General features: G+C 34.2%; 1 protein-coding gene across 3 annotated transcripts in view; it reads left to right on the top strand.

Annotated features, from left to right (window-relative positions):
• Col11a1 (collagen type XI alpha 1 chain) overlaps positions 1 to 17,706 on the top strand; it is a 175,182-nt gene extending 157,476 nt beyond the window's left edge. For all 3 annotated transcript variants that reach the window (XM_035451017.1, XM_035451016.1, XM_027395556.2), the window contains 10 exons: positions 3,344 to 3,397; positions 4,502 to 4,609; positions 5,102 to 5,155; positions 5,256 to 5,291; positions 5,385 to 5,438; positions 6,923 to 7,172; positions 11,214 to 11,326; positions 12,326 to 12,394; positions 14,111 to 14,344; positions 16,247 to 17,706. In XM_035451017.1, the coding sequence (XP_035306908.1) occupies positions 3,344 to 3,397; positions 4,502 to 4,609; positions 5,102 to 5,155; positions 5,256 to 5,291; positions 5,385 to 5,438; positions 6,923 to 7,172; positions 11,214 to 11,326; positions 12,326 to 12,394; positions 14,111 to 14,344; positions 16,247 to 16,393 (1,119 nt within the window). In that variant the 3' untranslated portion in view covers positions 16,394 to 17,706. The remainder of the gene's footprint in view (positions 1 to 3,343; positions 3,398 to 4,501; positions 4,610 to 5,101; positions 5,156 to 5,255; positions 5,292 to 5,384; positions 5,439 to 6,922; positions 7,173 to 11,213; positions 11,327 to 12,325; positions 12,395 to 14,110; positions 14,345 to 16,246) is intronic.
• Positions 17,707 to 20,503: the final 2,797 nt, after the last annotated feature.

The following is a 20,503-nucleotide window of genomic DNA, read 5'->3' as shown; positions in this document are numbered from 1 at the left end:
CTGAGTGCAAAATGAGTAAAGAAGAAATATGGGGGCTGGAGAGATGGCTCAGTGGTTAAGAGCACTGCCTGCTCTTCCAAAGATGCTGAGTTCAATTCCCAGCAACCACATGGTGGCTCACAACCATCTGTAGTGAAATCTGGTGCCCTCTTCTGGATTGTAGACATATATGCAGACAGAACATTGTGTACATAATAAATAAATAAATCTTTAAAATAAAGAAAGAAATATGGCCCCTTTTCATATTTTCCATACATAGATAATGTGCTAATTTCTGATTGGCATGTGTCAGATTCAACCAGGATTCTTAGTGGTTTCTGCTACTTATACAAATGTGTGGCACTTTACTGCAATTATTTTTGTTAGAACTTCTTAGTCATGCTTTCGCACCTCTTTGTTCTAACACTGAGTGTGATACCTATGCCAATGATGCCATCAGATCAGTATGTTATTATTTGATGACTTCTCTTATCCATATATATTATTCACGTGCTGCTGGAGATTCATGTAAAGCCATTTGAAAAGTGTGCTATACTATTTTTGCTGGTTCTTTTTGATTAGCCAATGCTAATCACACACACACACACACACACACACACACACACACACACACACACACACACACACACACGAGTATGAGAAAATTAGTAAGATATAGGTGGTAGGAAACAAAATAACAGATAATTTGCTGTAAATGAGGAGGGAGGGAGATCAATACTGGATGAGAGAGAAGAAAAAGCAACACCAAAGAAACCTCAAGGAATCAAATAAATGATCTTTTCCTTCAATCCCTCTGTTTGCTCAAGAGTTTCATTTTCAATGGTTCAGAAAGTACACAGACTTTTTTTTTAATACCTCAATGTGTTCCTAACAAATTCTGGATTTTAAGTTTGAAAAAACCATGTTAGCTTATAAAAGTTTATCCCTTGGTCATCCATTTGAACATCTCTGTGATTAAGCTGTTAGGTGCTAGCATCATGTCACACTTTACTTGAAATATTTGATGGAGGCATGTTTTAGCTTTGTACTATGAAATGTTCAATTTGTATGAGATAAATTAGTATGGAAGAAGTACATTTCTTTATATTTCAGTTTATGTTTCCAGATAAAGCTTTTAATTTAGAGATTATGCTTAACATGTATTTTGGGAAGAATAGTTAAGAAAAGCTAATAGTATCCACTGTTATAACAGTTTCAAAAGTTGAAGAATTATGAGGGGTTTCTCCAATAAATGACTAGTAACAAACTCCAATTACTTAACTGATGATGTAAACCTTACATTTCATGTGTGTTCTTTTCTATGTAATGGAAGAAGAAAATAATGTTGGGTGAAATCTATAAACTCTAGGTCAAGTCTTTGTATTTTCCTGTCAGTTTGTAAGCTCATGTCTGCTTCTTTGTTAATAAAAGCAATTGTATTACATTGGCCATTTCTAAAGCTTGGGATAATCTATTGCTAATCTGAAGCATGCAGATTCTCTTGACTTTGCCATCTAGAAGCATAATTGATATGTTGGTCCTGTGACTTTCAACCCCAGGGCATCCACTTGATCTTTCTAGAGTCCTTAGTTTGCAAACATTTTAATCACAATAAACTTTTAAGGCAAAGAAAAGGGCCTTTAATCCCAGGACTTGGAAGGCAGAGGTGGATCTCTGTGAGTTTGGAGGCCAGCCTGGTCTACAGAGCTAATGCCAAAATAGACTCCAAAGCTAATCAGAGAAACCCTGTCTTGAAAAACCAAAAAAAAAAAAAAAAAAAAAAAAAAAAAAAGCAAAGAAAAAGTATCAAATCAAGTATCATGTATTCTAAAATATGGCTGCAGTCAAAGCACTGTATTACAATTTGCTAAAACCATTTCTGGCTCATGAGGATTTTCAATTAAGATTTGAGAAGGTTTAAGCGTTTCTTTTAACTCCTCAGTTCTGTTCAGTAAATTCTTATAATGGATGTTGTTTTCACTCATTCCCCTGTCTTCTGTGTAGGAGCCTTTCCTGTCTTTAAATTTTTGGAATCTAATTCAGTGCACTTCCTTTGAGATTCACCTTCAATGTTTGCTAAATTGCCTTGTCATTCTCTGATACATATTGCCTTACCTTGCTAAGTAACACTACCTTCTCCTTGGTTATCGTCACCACTCTGAGAAGTTCAATTTGACAGGCTGAAAGAATGTTGGGCTTTCAACCTGATTACTGGATTTGAATTCCATGTCAATTCTTATAACATAATTGACTGTTTCTAACAAGTTAACAGACACAGAAACTACTTTTTTTTATTGTTGCTGTGAATATTGAAGATGTAGGATTAAATTACATTGGCATCATTGAGCATTTAATGTATATGTCCTTCCAAAGATCACAGTTAAATCAGTTTATTTTCAAGAGAGTATAAACAGAAGTTGAAATAAGAATTCAGAGACTTAGTCAAAGCCTCTTAGGGTTTCAAACTGATACCCAGAAGTCATCTTTCACTTCTCTATAGGTTAGATACTATTCTAAGTCATCCCAATATACTTGTTATTGAAACACAACAACATAATATTTATCTGACTCTTTCTGTGTTTTCAAATATCATTTGATTATTAAAATCTTGAGAATTATGTTTTAATTTTACTGAAAATATTATAACCTTTGAAATTAGTGTTTACATTAGAAATACTGATGGACTTCATGTATAATTTGTAAATCCATTCTGCTTCAATTTTTATTACTAATAATTTATGCTGTCTTGCAGATGAAAATACATATAAATTGTATCTTATTTCAAATTTCACATACATTTATTTAATCAAAACTATCAGTAATACGATTACTCATTAACTGCATGATATTTAAAGGCCATGAATTTCTCTATAATCCTGACAAATTCGATAACACCAATTATGATTAACCTGGACTGAACTCTGTATTCAAAAGAAACAAACCTGCTCTGTAACTCAAATATGAATTTTTGGTCCACAGTCTTTTTTTGGACATTGTGACACAGTACTTGCCTGAAGCAACTTGGAAAAAGAAGGATTTGTTTTGGCTCTAAGGTGCAAGGCAGGAAAGACGTAGTGACTGGGACCAGCTACTGTCCCGAATGCAGGAGCCTAAGACAATGTGCTCATGTAAGGAAGGCTGCACAGAAAGCAGAGAAGAGGTCCTACCCTGGCAGCCTATAGCCCTCCTGCCCATCCCTACAGCTGTGTGTCAGCCACTAGGCCTAGAGCCCAGAGCTCTATATCCTTCCAGAAGAACAAAACCAAAGGGAAACAGAATCAAACACAGGGTATTGTGGGAGACATTTCACATTAGAAACATAATACTCATTATCAGTACATTTATTTGTTTTCTTTTTATCCAGGGACCTCCTGGTTTACCTGGTCTCAAAGGTGACCCTGGCTCCAAGGGTGAAAAGGTAAGAGTAAAATATGTCATTACGATTTTATAACAGTAATAGCAGAAATGATAACTTTCTCAAAGTCACTTAAATGGCATTTTCAAACTCTACCCCTGTCATTCTGATTATGGATAAAGATAACAATTCTTAGATTCTCAAATGTATTTAGAAGAAAAGTGTGCAGATAGTGAAAAAAAAATACTCCAGCATGGGAGTATTTAATTTTTAAAATTTAAATTAAAAAAATCTTATTTTACATACCAATCTCAGTCCCCTTTCCCTCCTGTCCTAGGTACTCCCCGTCCCCCCTCCACCCCACCCTGTATTTAGGCTGAGAGAGTATCCCTCCATAGGGAATGAGCTCCAAAAACCTAGTTTGTACGATAGGGATGATTACTGGGTTCACTGCCAGTGACCCCAAAGACTGCCCAAGCCTCCCAACTGACAGCCACATTCAGGAGGCCTAGTTTGGTCTGATGTATGTTCCCCAGCTGTTTTTTCTTAATGATTGCTTTTAGATACTGTATGGAGAGAGAATGTGGTAATTCGAAATAACTCCCCAATAGCAGTGACCATTTTTATCTTTTTAAACAGGAAAGTAAAAGTTTTAAACTAGGATTGTTTTTCAAGTAATCCCAGAATTTATATTGTATTTCACCACATAAGGAAAATGAACCATTTGCATAATGGAATTAGTAGGATTTGAATGGTTTTATATCTCTAGAACTCTTTAAAGACGAAACAGCCCCCAAAGATTAGGAAACATTACATATTAAAGGAGATGCTTACTAAAGTAATGAGTTCTTTGGTTTTTATGTTACCAATACTCCATTCGAACATTATTTTTTTTAATTTTATCACAAATGAAGCACTAATGATGATGATTATTATTTTTAGAAAGCTCTTTCATCTGCTCTGCCTGTAAACAATAAATGGTCCACTGTATTAGATGGAGGTTCTAAACTTTAAATTTCATACAGAAATGTTGTGAAAAAATCCCTACATTCCTTTGATAGTATATTTCATAAAAATTTAATATTAAAATATTTTATGACTAGAATTTAATCATGGCTATAACTTATATATTATGTAACTAAAGTTTGTTTTCTTTGTTTGCTATAGGGACATCCTGGATTAATTGGATTGATTGGCCCTCCAGGAGAACAAGGGGAGAAAGGTGACAGAGGACTCCCTGGGACTCAAGGTTCTCCAGGAGCCAAAGGGGATGGGGTGAGTACCATGCAGATGGCTCTCCCACTTCCTTATATCAGCACAAATGCAGCTGTGCAATCACACGTGTTTTCCTCATGATCCTCGGAGTGCTTTAGATCATCCTTGCTCTAGTCTGATTTAACCCATGCTGTTTTTAAATATTTTCATAAATTAAAAATAGGATTCAAGTTAAAATAATAAAAAGGGACAATGCTGTAGACACTTGTACAAACTGTTCTTGAATCCACATCTTATGCAGACCTTATTTTGAAAACTACAGGGATGCCAGAATGTACGTCCATGTAGTCTTCATGATAGAAACATAATGTGAATGCCCTATATTGCAGTGAATGGCAAAAAGCTTGAATTGACACAAAAAAGTCTCTCTTATTCATAATAAAAAACTCTCAGATATTTTTAAATTTTCAGAGCTTCGCAATAGATGTGGCAAAACATGAAAATGAAGTGAACCAAGAACCTAATTAAGGGTGATACTGTTTCTCCCTCTAGGGCATCCCAGGTCCTGCTGGTCCCATAGGCCCTCCTGGTCCTCCTGGATTACCAGTAAGTTGAAGAGAAAAGAAACATGAGGTAAAATGAGAAGCATGTCAGTGCAACCTGTAGTCCACACTTTTACCTGCGTTTTTGTGTTTGTGTTTTCTAGGGTCCTGCTGGCCCGAAGGGTAACAAAGGATCTTCTGTGAGTGCTTCTCTCATGTTCATATTAATGCTTCAGTGAAGCCTGAGGAATTTCTCCCTCACTTCATAAATTTTCCTGTTTTCTTTCTCACAGGGACCTACTGGCCAGAAGGGTGACAGTGGTCTGCCAGGGCCTCCTGGGCCTCCAGTAAGTGTTTGTTATTAAGAAAAATACTCCATTAGTAGGCATATGGATGCAGGCAATTGTTTCTCTGGGCTTAACATGACAAAGAGAAAAGCACATTCTGTTCAAAACATTGATTTTGTAGGAAAATGAAGCTAGGCCCCTTAGGTAATCAATCTACATGTCAAGATTCATGTTTAAATTGATGGCACTCCTTAAATATAAAGATTTCTTAATTGTATACTATAATAAACATCAATTTTTCAGGAAAACCATGCACACTTTGGTCACATGTAATAAGACTCACAGAATATATGCCCACAGAAATATATTTATAACTGACTCCAGAAGTAAAGATGAAAACTCACATATCCCAGGGTGTTTGTCCTACTGCATATATTGGCAGCAGTAGATGAAACAATAATAACTAAGCAACTGCTATTTATTGGCAATGACATTTTCCAAAGTGTTAGTATTAAAGTGTAGACCTCTGTATAAGAAATAGTATTCTGTTTTCTGGAATTTTGTTAGTTTGCTTTTACCTCAACTGTCTCCAACTGCATGTCTATTGATTTAGCCAGACCACAGAGCCAAAGATGAGCAGAGAGCCACTGTGGAGGCTGGGAATCCTAAGAGTCACTGACTTGGTTTCCTCGAGGAAGCTATGGGGGAAGAAATTATGTTCAACTTCTAAGTTTATACATGACATCCTTGTCCTGGTCCCTCAACCTTGCCTAGATCTGTGTTTCTGTAGCAATATTTCTTTTTATCATAAGAACACCAGTCATAATGCACTAGGCCACCCCCAGTGACTTCATCTTATTTAATCATATCTTTAACCATCCCAGTTATAAGAAAGATTTCATTCTGAATTATTGTGCTGAAGATCAGAAATACTCTGTGTACATATACATGGGGCACGATTTAACCAGTGACGATGTACATTAACTGTTGGCGTGGTTCTACTCTCACAAATGGATAGTTCAAGTTGATTTAATTCCTGAGTAATATAGGATAATGTAAGTCTATACATATTTGAATATGATAGTGAGCAGATTTTTTAAGCCTTCAGAAACTAAGTTATTATTGAATAAAATGGACAAAATCAGGATAACCTAAGAGCTTTGTAACAGTGTTCAGTTCCCCAGAAATTCTAATATCTAGCTGTGGATATGATATATAAGTCAAGACTAATTTAATAAATGGCAGTATAATATGTCAACAGAATTCTAAACTATGATAGTTTACAGATAATGTAGCAGCAATGATATGATTTGTATACCTACCTCAATATCTGTACTGTGTTCTTTTAAAAAACTATATATAATATATAATATATATTATAATAATAGATATGCATAGAATAATGTTTTTATATATATCATATATCACTTTAGCTACTGATAGCTAAGCCAAATATTTCCTCAAAAGAATATAGTAAGTAGTAAGTAAATTCACAGAATGTTTTGTTTTCTGAAATAATCATGTTCTTATCAATTCCCTTCTAGGGTCCTCCTGGAGAAGTCATCCAGCCATTACCGATTTTGTCACCTAAAAAGACAAGAAGACATACTGAAAGCATTCAGTCTGATGCAGGGGATAATATTATTGATTATGCAGATGGAATGGAAGAAATATTTGGTTCCCTGAATTCTCTGAAACAAGACATTGAACATATGAAGTTTCCAATGGGTACACAGAGCAATCCAGCCCGAACATGCAAAGACCTGCAGCTTAGCCACCCTGACTTCCCAGATGGTATGTCAATAACGACTAAGTGAATGCCCTGAGCAACTGAGCCATTGAAATGCCTTGTCAGTTCATTTGTTTTTGTTAATATAAGTAATATAGTCTCTACATACAGCTAAAGCAAGTAACTATTACTTTTAGCCTTGTAGATGGAAAAAACAACTTTACACAGCTTGCAATCCAAGAAGTGCTTTGGAAAATTCTCTGCAAAATCATGTTTCATTAAATTTTGACAGGATTATTACTGGATACTCATCATTAGCACATAAATATTTGGCCATGTAAATACCTCACAGCATAGTATTATATTATATGTGCACAAACATGCATGCCACAGCATTTATTCCTAATTTACTGGCTTAATGTTGATGACTAATTTTATATTAAAATGATTGCATTAATTTTAATTAATACAGATATGTTAATATGACTTAGTACATTAATCTGAATAATATGTATGAAAATTAAGTAGCTCAACAGTGGAATATTTGATCCATACAATATTTAGAAATCACAATGACTTGTGGCAAAATCTAGGTTTCAGAGCTGGAGAGCACTGACAACACTGGATGCTCTTGCAAAGGCCCTGGGCTCAGTTCTCAATATCCACATGGTAGCTTGCAGTCTACTGTAACTCCAGTCCCAGATAATTCTTGGAACTTCTGCCCTCCATAGGCATCAGCATGCACAAATTGTACATACATGCATACATACATACATACATATATACATACATACAAAACAATCATAGACAGAAAATAAAACTAAATCTCTTTTTAATAAGTATTTTCCTTTAATGTACCAGAATAACTACAACCAGCTCACTTCATTCCTTACTATGCCTACAACCGAAATGTCTTGTATCTTTACTTTCTGAGGAATTAACAATTTCGGGTTTGATAAATAGTTGGTAAAGACATCTAATTATTAAATTATCGAGTGGTAAACACTTAGCCAATTCCCAGTCTTCCACTTTATTCTGAGGTATGCACATTCCTCTTTCATTACCAGGAAATTATTGTTTTGCATGATTGATTTTAGTTAATATTAAAATTCATGTATATGTAACTCAGTACTTCTAGAAAAGTCAAATATAATTCACAAGTAGCACTATAAAAGAAAACCATCACAAAACCTTATTATCTTAAGCATAGTCCATTAACACTACAACACAGTAATTGGGTCCTATATAAATGGTATCCATAGTTTTTAAATCAGTATTTATTTCAAAGGATACATTTAGTTCAGTTACTTTATAAGATATTTTTGCTGTTAGCCGGCATCATATAAGCAAAAAAAAAAAAAATGGTGTAATTTAGCTTAACATATGCTAGAAAATTACTCTCCCTATTCTGAGGTTTAAAATCACTGACAATCAATAGGTACCTGTTGGGTTCATGGGACACTGAAATGAATATAAATGAATATGACTATGCTATGCAAGTCATACACTTCAGAACTCAATAAATGATTTAATCATGCGAAACTAATCACCAGGTATAAAGATAAGAACCTGTGCTGAATTATGAACCACTTATGATGTGGAAGCAGAACTAAAATGAAAAATACTGTAAAGTCCAGGAATGGCATGCACATTGTGGGCTATACTTTCCACTAATCTCTATATAGTAACCCACTTAACTAATACTGTAGAGCACATTAAATAATATTGTCTTTATTTGTTGCATATTTGTGAGCATTACTGAGCAGTGGTTCTACCTACAGGTATTCATAGTTAAATACAAAACTAATGGCCCGGAGAGGATCCTCTAACTGTATAGTTAGGAAAACACAAGATAGTATATTATGATATTTGTTATGAAAATAATATGAATGTTTATAGTAAAAAGATGGGTCTACTTGGATTAAAATAATGCTAATAATTTTGAAAATTTTATTTCCTCTGAAACCACAAAGAGCTCATCAGTCATGCTAAGAATCAAAAGATTATTCCAGGAAAAGAGTGGCAAAGATCTGCAGAATTATGATGAAGCAGGGCCTCATGTTTTTGTAAAACCAAAAAATAGCTCACTGACACTAAGCAGTGGTGAGCAGCCTGCTAAGTTATTTGTAGCAAATTAGAGGAACACAAACAATGTCAATGGAAGCTGGTTAAGGAACTAATAGGTTATTCTAGAGAGAAAATGATGATGCCAAAATCTACAGATAAAATAGTCTTAACTGAGTAATGTATAAATTAGAGACAAACGGAACATAGTATCTATGGGATATGGAACTACTTTGGCATCCTAATGTTTCTATTTTTTTTATGTACTTGAGTATTTTGCACGTACATGAGTGTGTGTGTGTGTGTGTGTGTGTGTGTGTGTGTGTGTGTGTGTGTGTGTGTGTGTGTGCGTGTGTTATACATATTGCATCTGTGCACCACACACATACCTGGTGCCACAGAGGACAGAAGAGGGCAATGCATTCCCTGGGACTGGAGTAACAGAAAGTTGTGCACCTTCTATGGGTGCTGGGAAATAAATCAAGATCATCTGGAAGATCAGTCAGTGCTCTTAACTGCTGAGCTCTCTCCAGCCCTGCTACCCAACCATTTTACTGAACAAATGTGTCTTGAGAATTCATCTATTAGTATATAATTATGAAGGATATTCAAGGACACTGTTAAAGAAGGAAAGAATTGATACAAATTGAAAAAATTGATACAAATTTGTTTTTTATAGGATTCAAAATTATATAATCCTAAAAGTATACAAAATGTCAAATATAGTGTGAGTGCTGAAATCATGGATTGTGTTTGTTTACTTGTATGGTTTTCCTAAGAATCTCAGCTTGTTTCATGTGTAAATATATGAATGATATAGTGAGAAAAAATGTGAATATTTTTGTTACTTAAGGTATCAAGTTACATGAGATATATAAAATAGAAGTCATTAAAATTTAAAGAATATATGATATATTAGATAATATAAAATTAGATGATACTGTATGTTTTAATGTCTCAGCCCTAAGTAATTAATATGAGCTTTTTAAGTTTTAAATGTGACTAGAGAGTTTCTCAGTGAGTAAAATTGTTGCATAAGCTTGAAGATGGTAGTTTTGAACTCCAGCTCTCCCATGAAAGCTGGTTATGGACATTCACATCTGTAATCCTAATTTTGTAGGAGAGGAGTGAAAAGGAACTCAGGAGGTCACTAGCCAGCCAGTCTGGCTGAAAGGATGTCTCAAAACAAGAGAGGGATATAGAAGAAAACACACAACCATTTATCCTTGTTCTCCACACACATGCACATACATGATCAGGTGCAAATACACACCCGTTACAAACATTTACCCCCCTACATACACAAAATTTAACTTCATAATCAGTGGATATCTATAATTCAAATCAATATTTGAACAGAAGTAACAACCTAAGAATGGTTACCACATATCTAATTTATCTTCTAATATCCCTGAGTAAAAATATGTCATTTAGTTAAACAATACTGTTATGTTACTCTCGTTATTTACCATCTGCACTCATGGAACACCAAATAATTGTCATTAACATAATCGAGTTTGATCTACATTTCAATATGACTTCAATAGCAGAAATCAGTTCGTTATAAGGATACTGTTCAAAGAGAAATGATAATTTACTATAAGAGGTTTTGCAATAAAATAATGTTAACCCCCCCATGCAATGTAAATCAATCACCTTCTTTTGTTACACATAAAATATGTTAATTTCAACACTGACATTACTAAAATGTGATGATACATGTGTAATCTGGGCTCAAGTGCACCTGATTCCAAATTAAATGAAGTGTCATTCATTGGATGAATAAACATAATATTCATAGTTGAAACGGTTACATTTAAACTGAACTCTAAGCATGACAGGAATGCTAGGAACTAAAATGATTATTCCAGAATGATTGTTTAGGCTCTTCACAAAAATTTGAAGCAAAAAAAAGACATAAAATAACTCTTCCCAAATATACATTGATATATGGCAAAAACAAAGCATGACATTTCATATCAAATGCATTTCATGTTGATACTGTGGCTTTATATATGAGATATTATTGTTTTAACTTCCAGGTGAATATTGGATTGATCCTAACCAAGGTTGTTCTGGAGATTCCTTCAAAGTGTACTGTAATTTCACAGCTGGTGGTGAGACGTGCATCTATCCAGACAAAAAATCTGAGGGAGTAAGTACCAGTCTGTTTGGTGGTGGATGTTGACAGTTCCTGCCATGTTTTTGCAATATTGAGCTAAACAGGAAAATTATACTGTCGTATTTTCATTTATCTGCTTTTCTTACAGGGTAATTAGAACATTTCATTTGCATAAACATGAATAAAGCACCAAACTGATGCACACAGTTTACAGACACTTCTTTCCTTTATTTTTTTTTTTTTTACCCAGATGTATTCTTTAAGCACCTGGTTGCTCTCACAAATTCTATGGCTTTCCATGACACAGCACAGCTGACTCTCAGATCTTAGAGTGTGTATGGGAGTCTCTGGCCAATAGAACTTGCAGCTGCATATTATGCTCGAAGTGCAAAATTTTGTAAAATATTAATCTCCTCTTTAATGCCAACTTTACATGTATTTTGAATATTTGGTCTCACTGAAGAAATTCCTTGATTTTAGCTCACGGTATTTGGACACTGGCAATGTATCTCTGAAGATACATCAGTATGAAGAAGTGCATTGAACTGATATAATTATATTTTTCTGATTTTTTTATAAGTAGGACAAGATTTATTTTTTCAGTTGATAAATCTCATTTTTCTTAGCAAAAGGGTGGGGAGCAGGGGATGGAAACTACTTCAGAAAAGTAGCTAATTTGAAAACATTTGATGGTTCAGGCTTTTCTCTTGGAGAAGACATATAAGAGGTCTTACTTACACAAGACATAAAAATCACTTACATAATTTCTGTTTCCTAATAGCCTGTAACATTATTTTTGAGTTAGTCTCTTCCTTGTCTCCATTTTTAGCCAGAAAATGTATCAGGAAGCAAATGACTCAGTCTTCATACCATGAAAGTCACAGGATCTAGCTTGAAGTTTGCTCAGATCTCACTTTGTATAAAGTGCAGCCCATGGGATGTGGAACACTTTTTTGCCCTTAATATGATTAAAAATTTCCAATATATATGTGAGCAATGCTATTCATCCTTTTTCCCATTCTTTCACAACAGGTAAGAATTTCATCATGGCCAAAGGAGAAACCAGGAAGCTGGTACAGTGAATTTAAGAGAGGAAAACTGGTATGTTGTTTCTACCACATGCAACAAAAGCTCTAACTGCTTAGTAGAATCTCCAATTATGCGTCCTCAGAAATTTAATGGCATAGCACAAATGATGCTAAGCAGCACAGTTTCTGATTTGCCACTGTGTGAGAGTTTAGACACCAATAGTATCTTAAAGCCTAAAGATTGGAGTCAAAATAACCAAAAATTTTTCTGAAAAAGAAATAAGTGTGGTCAAATAAAAAAAATCAGTTTAACATCATACACTATTTTATTCTAAAAGTAGCAAGAATCAAAACACAGCACCTATTTAATATCTCATACTCCACCTATTTCAATTTCTGTCTGCTTGAAACCCAATTATTCTTTGTTCCTCATTTCCTTAAGAACTTATGGAATTTCAGATTTTTTTCCCTCGTGTATAATTTCAAGTATAAACTAAACCAATTGACCATTCATTTATATGAAACCCATTTTTACTTTAGTATTTTTATATGATAACAAATTCAACTTAATAATTTGCCAAAGAAAATGTAGGATTAAAGCCCTAATAAAATTATATTAAAAGCTGCTAAAATATGAATTTTTAATTAATTAGGAATTTCTCACTATTCCTGGTATTTAATTACTTAATATTTTAAATGGTAGTGACTTATACATTTAGTCTCCTTACCTACATACACACCCATCCACATTAAGTAATGACTTGTAATGTAGTTCCACCTGACTTAAACTTTTCTAGTTGCTCATCAAGTTACATGGTAAATATCTATTGTTCATTTTCATCTCTATGAGGTACACTATACCTATTTAGAATGTGTGTATTAATTTTATTTAACTTTTTTTTACTTTGTGTAAAGCACAACTCAAGTATATTCTCAACCTCATAAGAATCACCATTCTAATTTGTCAATTGGTAAGGTTAAGTAACTGAATTTTGAAAGAGAAATAGATTTGCATGGTCTCAATCTACTGTCTGAATGGCTTTTAAATTTGGACTATATACTTTATGAGAGCACAGATATTTCAATCATGCCAAATAAAATAATTGATAAAGACATTACACAACAATAACTTGCAGCTAAGAATATCATCCTTATGTAATAACAAAGTTATTGATGCAAATATTGACTGAAATTTTCTGTGGCACCATGTTTGATGATGTTGATTTAAAAAAAGGTATATGTTATCTGAAAATGGACAAATTGACATCTATGCTAAGAAACAAAAGCATCATAGAAGACTATGGTCCCTGGGACATGGTTATGGTTTCAAGTAAAGTAGATGTATTACAAAATTTCTGAAACTCAAACAGTATAAAAACCAACATTAACTTCACACCAAGATTTCTCGATTTCTCTTGTTTTACTATCTTACTAACTAAGAGATGCATAACGACACTGAAGTATCTACTGGAGACAGAACATTTGTTTTCTTATAGTACTTACTGATTAGAAAACGAAAATGAAAAAATTAGAATTTGTCATAATTATAAGCTGTATTGTAGTAACTGAGGTTTGGGGGTGAGGGAGTCACAATGTTCTTAGCCAAGCCCCTAACTCTGGTTCAAATCTCATTTCTTCATAAAGTGTTAATATTCCATTGAGTTAATATTCATAAATTAACTTCATAAAGTGTTAATATTCCACTGGCAGCAACATTCAAGGCCAGTGGTTAATGCTTTATATCAAGAAAGAAGAGTCCCCATGATCTTTTTCATTGTTTTCTTCCCAGCTTTCATATTTAGATGTGGAAGGCAATTCCATTAATATGGTGCAAATGACATTCCTGAGACTCTTGACTGCTTCTGCCCGACAAAATTTCACCTACCATTGCCATCAGTCAACTGCATGGTTTGACATGTCATCTGCAAGTTATGACAAAGCACTTAGGTTTCTGGGATCTAATGATGAGGAGATGTCCTATGAGAACAACCCACACATCAAGGCATTGTATGACGGCTGTGCGGTGAGTCCAGTCTCAATCTGCCTTCATTCCTGGGTGTGCTTGAGAGGCAGTGCGGATAGCCTCAGTGTGGTCCAAAGCCAGATGTCTCACTGCAAATGGATATCAATTAGCATTAATATTTAGTGCACATCAGTGACATATTAAGATAAAGCATTTTAGAAACCACTAAGGAACACAACCAACACAACACACACACACAAACACACTAATACTCTTAAATATATACCTAAACATCTCATTTTGAGGATGAAATAGAAGATAATATTAGAACATGTGTTATTGTGTCTACACCCAGTGTTTGAGAATATTACCAAGTCACTCAGATAAAAAATTAAAAACACCATAATAGTTCCCTAAATCCCTGATTTTAAAATGACAGAGGACCTGTCATTATGTCATTTAAAGAACAGATGATTTTTATGCCTCTTCTTTGGAAAGATCAACATACTAGCTTTAGAGCTACTATTTTTTTGCCCCCTCTGGAAAGAAAAACAAGACTGATCCAGTCCCCTGAACATGGATGTCAATAAGGAGGCCCCTGCACTCCAGGGAGCCTCTGGTGGTGGATTAATATTTTTCCCTGGTGAAAGAAGGGACTTTGAGAGCCCATCCCATGTGAAGGGTTCCATTCTGGCCCTGGACACATGCAGAAGGGCCCAGGACCAGCACAGGAAGATTTGGTGGACTTTGCAGAGCCCCCGTTGAGGGCCCTACCCTGCCTGGGGAGTGGTGGGTGGATGGGGTGGGGGAGGAAGGATGGGGTAAGGGGAGGGAGAGGGAGAAGGGACTTTCATGACAAACAAGCTTCTTCCCTAACTAGAACTAATAAATAAATTTATAAAAATTTAAAATATGGGAATTCCATATCCTAGCTAATGCTTCAGCTTAGTGTTAATGACTAGAGACTTCTAAATTGCAAGCAACCAAATTTGTGATTTTACCAAAATGAGTGTGGTCCAAGAGGAACAAAGTAGAGAAAATAAGTGAGTAAGGCAGAGGCTACGAAAAAAATCCCCAGGGTTTCCACTGTTTATAGAATTAAAATGCAGTACTAGAAATGTTCTGACTATTGTTTTATTGATTTGTTGATTTATTGATTTTGTTGATTTGTTGATTTATTGATTTGTTACCACTCTAGTTGATGGTGTGAACCTTGGAGAATGAAGCATAAAAATGAGGCAAACTAAAGGGTCATACAATGGCCAACTTTATTTGGAGCATGAGACAATTTATATTGGATTAAGCAAGGTCAAATGAGCAAGTTCACATGAGTTCAACCTGTAAAGAAACTCAACGACAGGATATACTTGGAAATATTTTTGAATAATTTTGGACATGTGCAGTAAGCTGCACTGTACATTCTAAGGCAAACCCAGTCTAATGTACTACACCTGGGAAATGGCATGAACACACATTCCAAGAACAAACGCATGATTGGGAGGAACAGATGTCACAAGACTCTTGTCTTGTTTTCTTGGAGTTTTCTCACAAGCCCTCAGAATTATCCTCATACAGCTCCATCCTTGGACCATGTAGTGACACACTTTATTCTGATTTCTCATAAAATTATTTAATTATGTTTTGCACCTGTATATCTAAAGTAGTAAGGTTTTCTTATTTAATATTGAATAGAAGCATTGCATATTAAATTCTGTGTTTTTAACCCAGATCCGTTTTAACCATGAATAATTGAGTAATTGAAATAATATAGCAAGTATAATTGTCAGCAAAGTTTAAGACTTCATGTGACATCTGTGGTAACAAATGAATTCTTACAGATTTCTCAATGGCCTCTTGTCTCTCACTTTCTTAGCTCAGATTAGATAGTTAACAAAGAGAATAACATGAATTTTAATAATATTAACAGATGACATAACTTTAATTTTCTGCTTAATTTTACAGTCCAGAAAAGGCTATGAAAAGACTGTGATTGAGATCAATACCCCGAAAATTGACCAGGTACCCATCATTGATGTAATGATCAATGATTTTGGTGATCAGAATCAGAAGTTTGGATTTGAAGTCGGTTCAGTTTGCTTTCTTGGCTGAGATTTGGATGAAGAGTGTGAAACCAACAGAAAATACTTGTAACCAACCCAATTCATGCCACATGCAAGTTTTGAATAAGGACAGTAGGAAACATGTGTTTAGGAGTCACTGATGCCTGCTGGAGGCACAGTGAGAAGGAAGAAGTTTGATAGTAGTAACAATGTAAGATAGTGTGGCTGAGATGGCAACAGGGCTGATTCTTGATCGAAACCATCATCTCTCCTTTCCTATTTGGATTTCTTTGGTGCTGTAGAAAAAAAGAAGAAAAGAGAAAACTATATATTCATAAAAAATTCATGGTGCTCATTCCCATCCATCAAAGATATAGTGAAAGTGTTTAATAAATTGTAATTATTTTATGTACAGTTCTACACTGTCATTCATGTGTCCATTTCCAAAACTTGCACGTGACTGAATCCCACCTAGCTCTAACTTCATGGCCATTGTGGAACTGTGGTGACAATAAATAATAGTGTTACAAAGACTGAAGCTGTAATTTCTGATGACTCTAATTCCCTTTCTTTGATTAATAATAAAATGCCTTTGTATATGTTGATGTTGAAGAGTTCAGTTATTTGATGTCACTAACAAATTACACAGAGGGCCAAACCCAGACATTCAGGAGCACACACCACATTAGCTCTTATTTGCTGAATGTAACTTGTTTAATTTCAGCCAAAAAAATCACGTGTTTTAATGCTTAATTCAGTGCTATACCTCAAATATTTTCTTCTCAGAACCCAGATTTCACAGGATACTTGTATATATGGAAACGAGAAAGTTTATATTTTTGGACAGGAACATATGTATGAAAAACTATTTTAACATCCACCCAGTAAATAACTTTATGTTCAATTATTTCTCTACTTCATCTTCTCTCATCTCCAGTATGCTTAAAGCCAACTAATACTAAACTAGGCAAATGTTTGCAGATCTGTGCAATGTTAGAATTTTGAACAATGAACTTTTTGGGTCTGATATAAGTGGAATAGTAATAACAATCCCAAATATTATTTTATTTGCCCAAAAAATACAGCTCCTTCCTTTCTAAGATAATTATATTCAAAGTTTGACCAGCCTAGTAGCTAAATACATATGGGTGGGCTGCTTTGAAAGGCATATTTATTCAAACTAGTCAAGCCCCTCCTTTTCCCACTAAGGTATTGTCTTTCACATAGCTTGAATTAGCAGTAAAACTTTAAAAATCACCAACTGAACTTTGTATCTATTTTAAATAATATATGTAAGACTTGAAAATAAATGTTTTATTATAATTTCTTTTATGAAGTGTTAAATTAATTGATACCAGATTCCTCTGGAACATTTATTAACTGATAATTTATCAAAAAGAACATAATCTGTAATATTGACATTTAAAAGTGAACATTTGTAATTCAGAATTTCGTTATTTCTGAAACCAAGTTTGTAAATGACCTTTGGAGGAGGGAGATATGAATTTTATCAATAAATCAAGTCTTGTCTACCTGGATTGGTCATTTTCTTTCTTAAACAGGTTGCAAATCACTCTCTTCTATAGAAAGGCTTTTGATTGTCATACTTGACCATCCAGATGAGATTTCTCTAACACTTGCATGTCACTCCTCAAAGAAAAGTTCTCAAATACATAATTTAGTAAGCAATGCGTGGCAATACTATATTGCCAAGAAAATAAGTTATATTTAGTATTTCAAAAAGATTTTCACAAGCCAATGTTTTACAAAGTCTCAAATGTGTTCAAGATTTCAGAACTGAAAATATTTTCCAAGCATTTAAAAGAATTAAAATCACAATAAAATAATATTTGTTTATTAAGAAAGGCTTCATACATCAGATAGCTTCTGAGTCAATGTATATCAATGAGATATTATGTTGCGTATCAACTCATGTCAAAATAGTTGTCTTTTTAAATGAAATAAATTTGACACCTAAGAGAATGAATGCAGAAATAACTATTCTTTTCTCATATGGATGTTTTGTCTACAGGACAACAGGATATATTTTCTCTTCCCTATGATTGAGTTATCTGGAAATAAATAACATTCCAGTATGCAAATCACATTTACCAGATGAAATTTGAATAAGTGTAAGCTATTGGAATAGAAAATGCAGATGACCATTTTCATCTTTCAGGAAGAATGGGTCACAGCCTAGCACAGGACTTTGAGCACAATTCTCTATCAGAAGTTAAATCATAAGCCCAAAATAAAGTGACAAGGGATTATTTGCAATGAATCAACATATTTCATCAAAATTTGTTTTATCATATAATTTAGAAAAATGATTATTAATTAACTCTTAGATATACTTCAATGATACCTGAGTTATCTATACACCACACATTTACACACATACAAACACACCATACACATTTAACAAATACACACACACCACATCTCTTTAAGAATTTCTCACAGGAAAACTATATAATTGATAGAAGACATTTCTCCAGTATATACATTAAAAACAATGTGTTCCACTTCTTACCTTGTTTTGGTATTAGAATCTGTTAGGGTTGTCTTTAAAACTTGAGTGTACTCCAGTAAAATTTATTCATATGTGAACATAGAATTTGCCAGAATTTTTCACCCAAGAGATTCTGCTTTTATACATTTTGAATATTCTTTCTCTATAGCTTGAGGAATCACAAAACCACCATGGTAAAACCATGACCTTCTAGTCACTAGACCTTCTAGTCATGCTGACATGGTTGCTGATGAGATTATTGAGAAAAGATGAAAGCATCAATATATGTATAATTTATAGAATGTTTTATAATTGCATACATCTCTGTGAAATTATTATACAAATGTCAAATGAGTAACTCATAACTGAACACCTTCCCAGTGATGAACACCTTCCCATCTTCTTCTATACCAAATGAAAGGATGTCAAATAAGAATTCAAAGGTAGTTTTCTAAACTGACTACATGGTAAAAATGTCATATAAACCAACAATTTTTTTCAGGAACCTTATATGTTTTTAAATAAAGCAGTTATGGAGAATGGTCTTAAAATTTAGGGTTTTTTTTTCCTTTAATTTCACAGTCTTCTGAATTCAGGATAATTTCACGGTATTAACTAAACATCTATGCCATGTTATCTAAACAGTAGTAGCTGCTGTAGATTTCCTGCTGTTACTATTATCACTGCAGTATCAGTTTCTGACATGTAGCCTAGAATACTCACACATGATACACACAGTCTGGAAATTCTATAAATATTTTCTTGTTTGAAGTGAATCCTTTTACATAGACCCAAACTAGCAAAGTCTCACCTGTCAGATAAGAAACAACGTACAACACCATCAAATGTGTCACAGGCCATGTTAATATGCAGCAAGTCCAAACTCAGAAGAAAAACCTCCTCACATCACTCTTCCTTGTACCAGGATGGTTTTCTTTCCAGAAGGATGAGTTTAATAGGTTCAGAGCTCTCTCAACTTCTATACTTGGCTCATTCAAACTTCTGGCACTGGCTGTAAGATTAGCCATAGCTTAATGCACTTTCAGCCCAGAGAGCCATGAAGATTTCAAGGTGATTTACTGTGAAGGAAATGCCAGGAAAAAAAAAATGTCCCGCATACAACATTACTAGTTCAGTAATTACCACCTACCAACCCCTGTAGAATCCTCAGTTATTGCTTTTCTAAGTCCAGCTGTCAATAATGAGGATATTTGATCAGGACAAAACAAAACAGAGTGGCAGAAAAGAGTTACAGAAACATGGTTAACTTTTCTCTTTGACAACCACAAATTGCAGTCATATCTGGAATGGTTTTTCACTATAATGAGGACTTATTTAATAGCATCCTTTCAGTGGCAGGTCTGCCTGCAGGACTGTTGACAAGAAAGCAGACAAAATACACAACCCTATTTACAAATTACCTTTCTATGTGTATAATTAAAGAGGTAGACATTGTTTCTACCCATAAGAAAAAGATTTCTTTTTTTATAAAATGATAAGTAAAACATGTCCTTATACCTCTTCTGTCCACTGGCATTCAATCACACACTGTGAGCAGACAGTAATCACTAAATTCACTAGTATTTAAAGCTTCTCTTCTAAACAGAATATTTGCATGTTTTCCTCCAGAAGGGAATAGTTCTAGAG

Source organism: Cricetulus griseus (genome assembly GCF_003668045.3).
Source record: "Cricetulus griseus strain 17A/GY chromosome 1 unlocalized genomic scaffold, alternate assembly CriGri-PICRH-1.0 chr1_0, whole genome shotgun sequence".
Taxonomy (NCBI): Eukaryota; Metazoa; Chordata; class Mammalia; order Rodentia; family Cricetidae; genus Cricetulus; species Cricetulus griseus.
The sequence above is the reverse complement of the archived record's forward strand: the minus strand, read 5'-3'. Positions and strand labels throughout refer to the sequence as shown.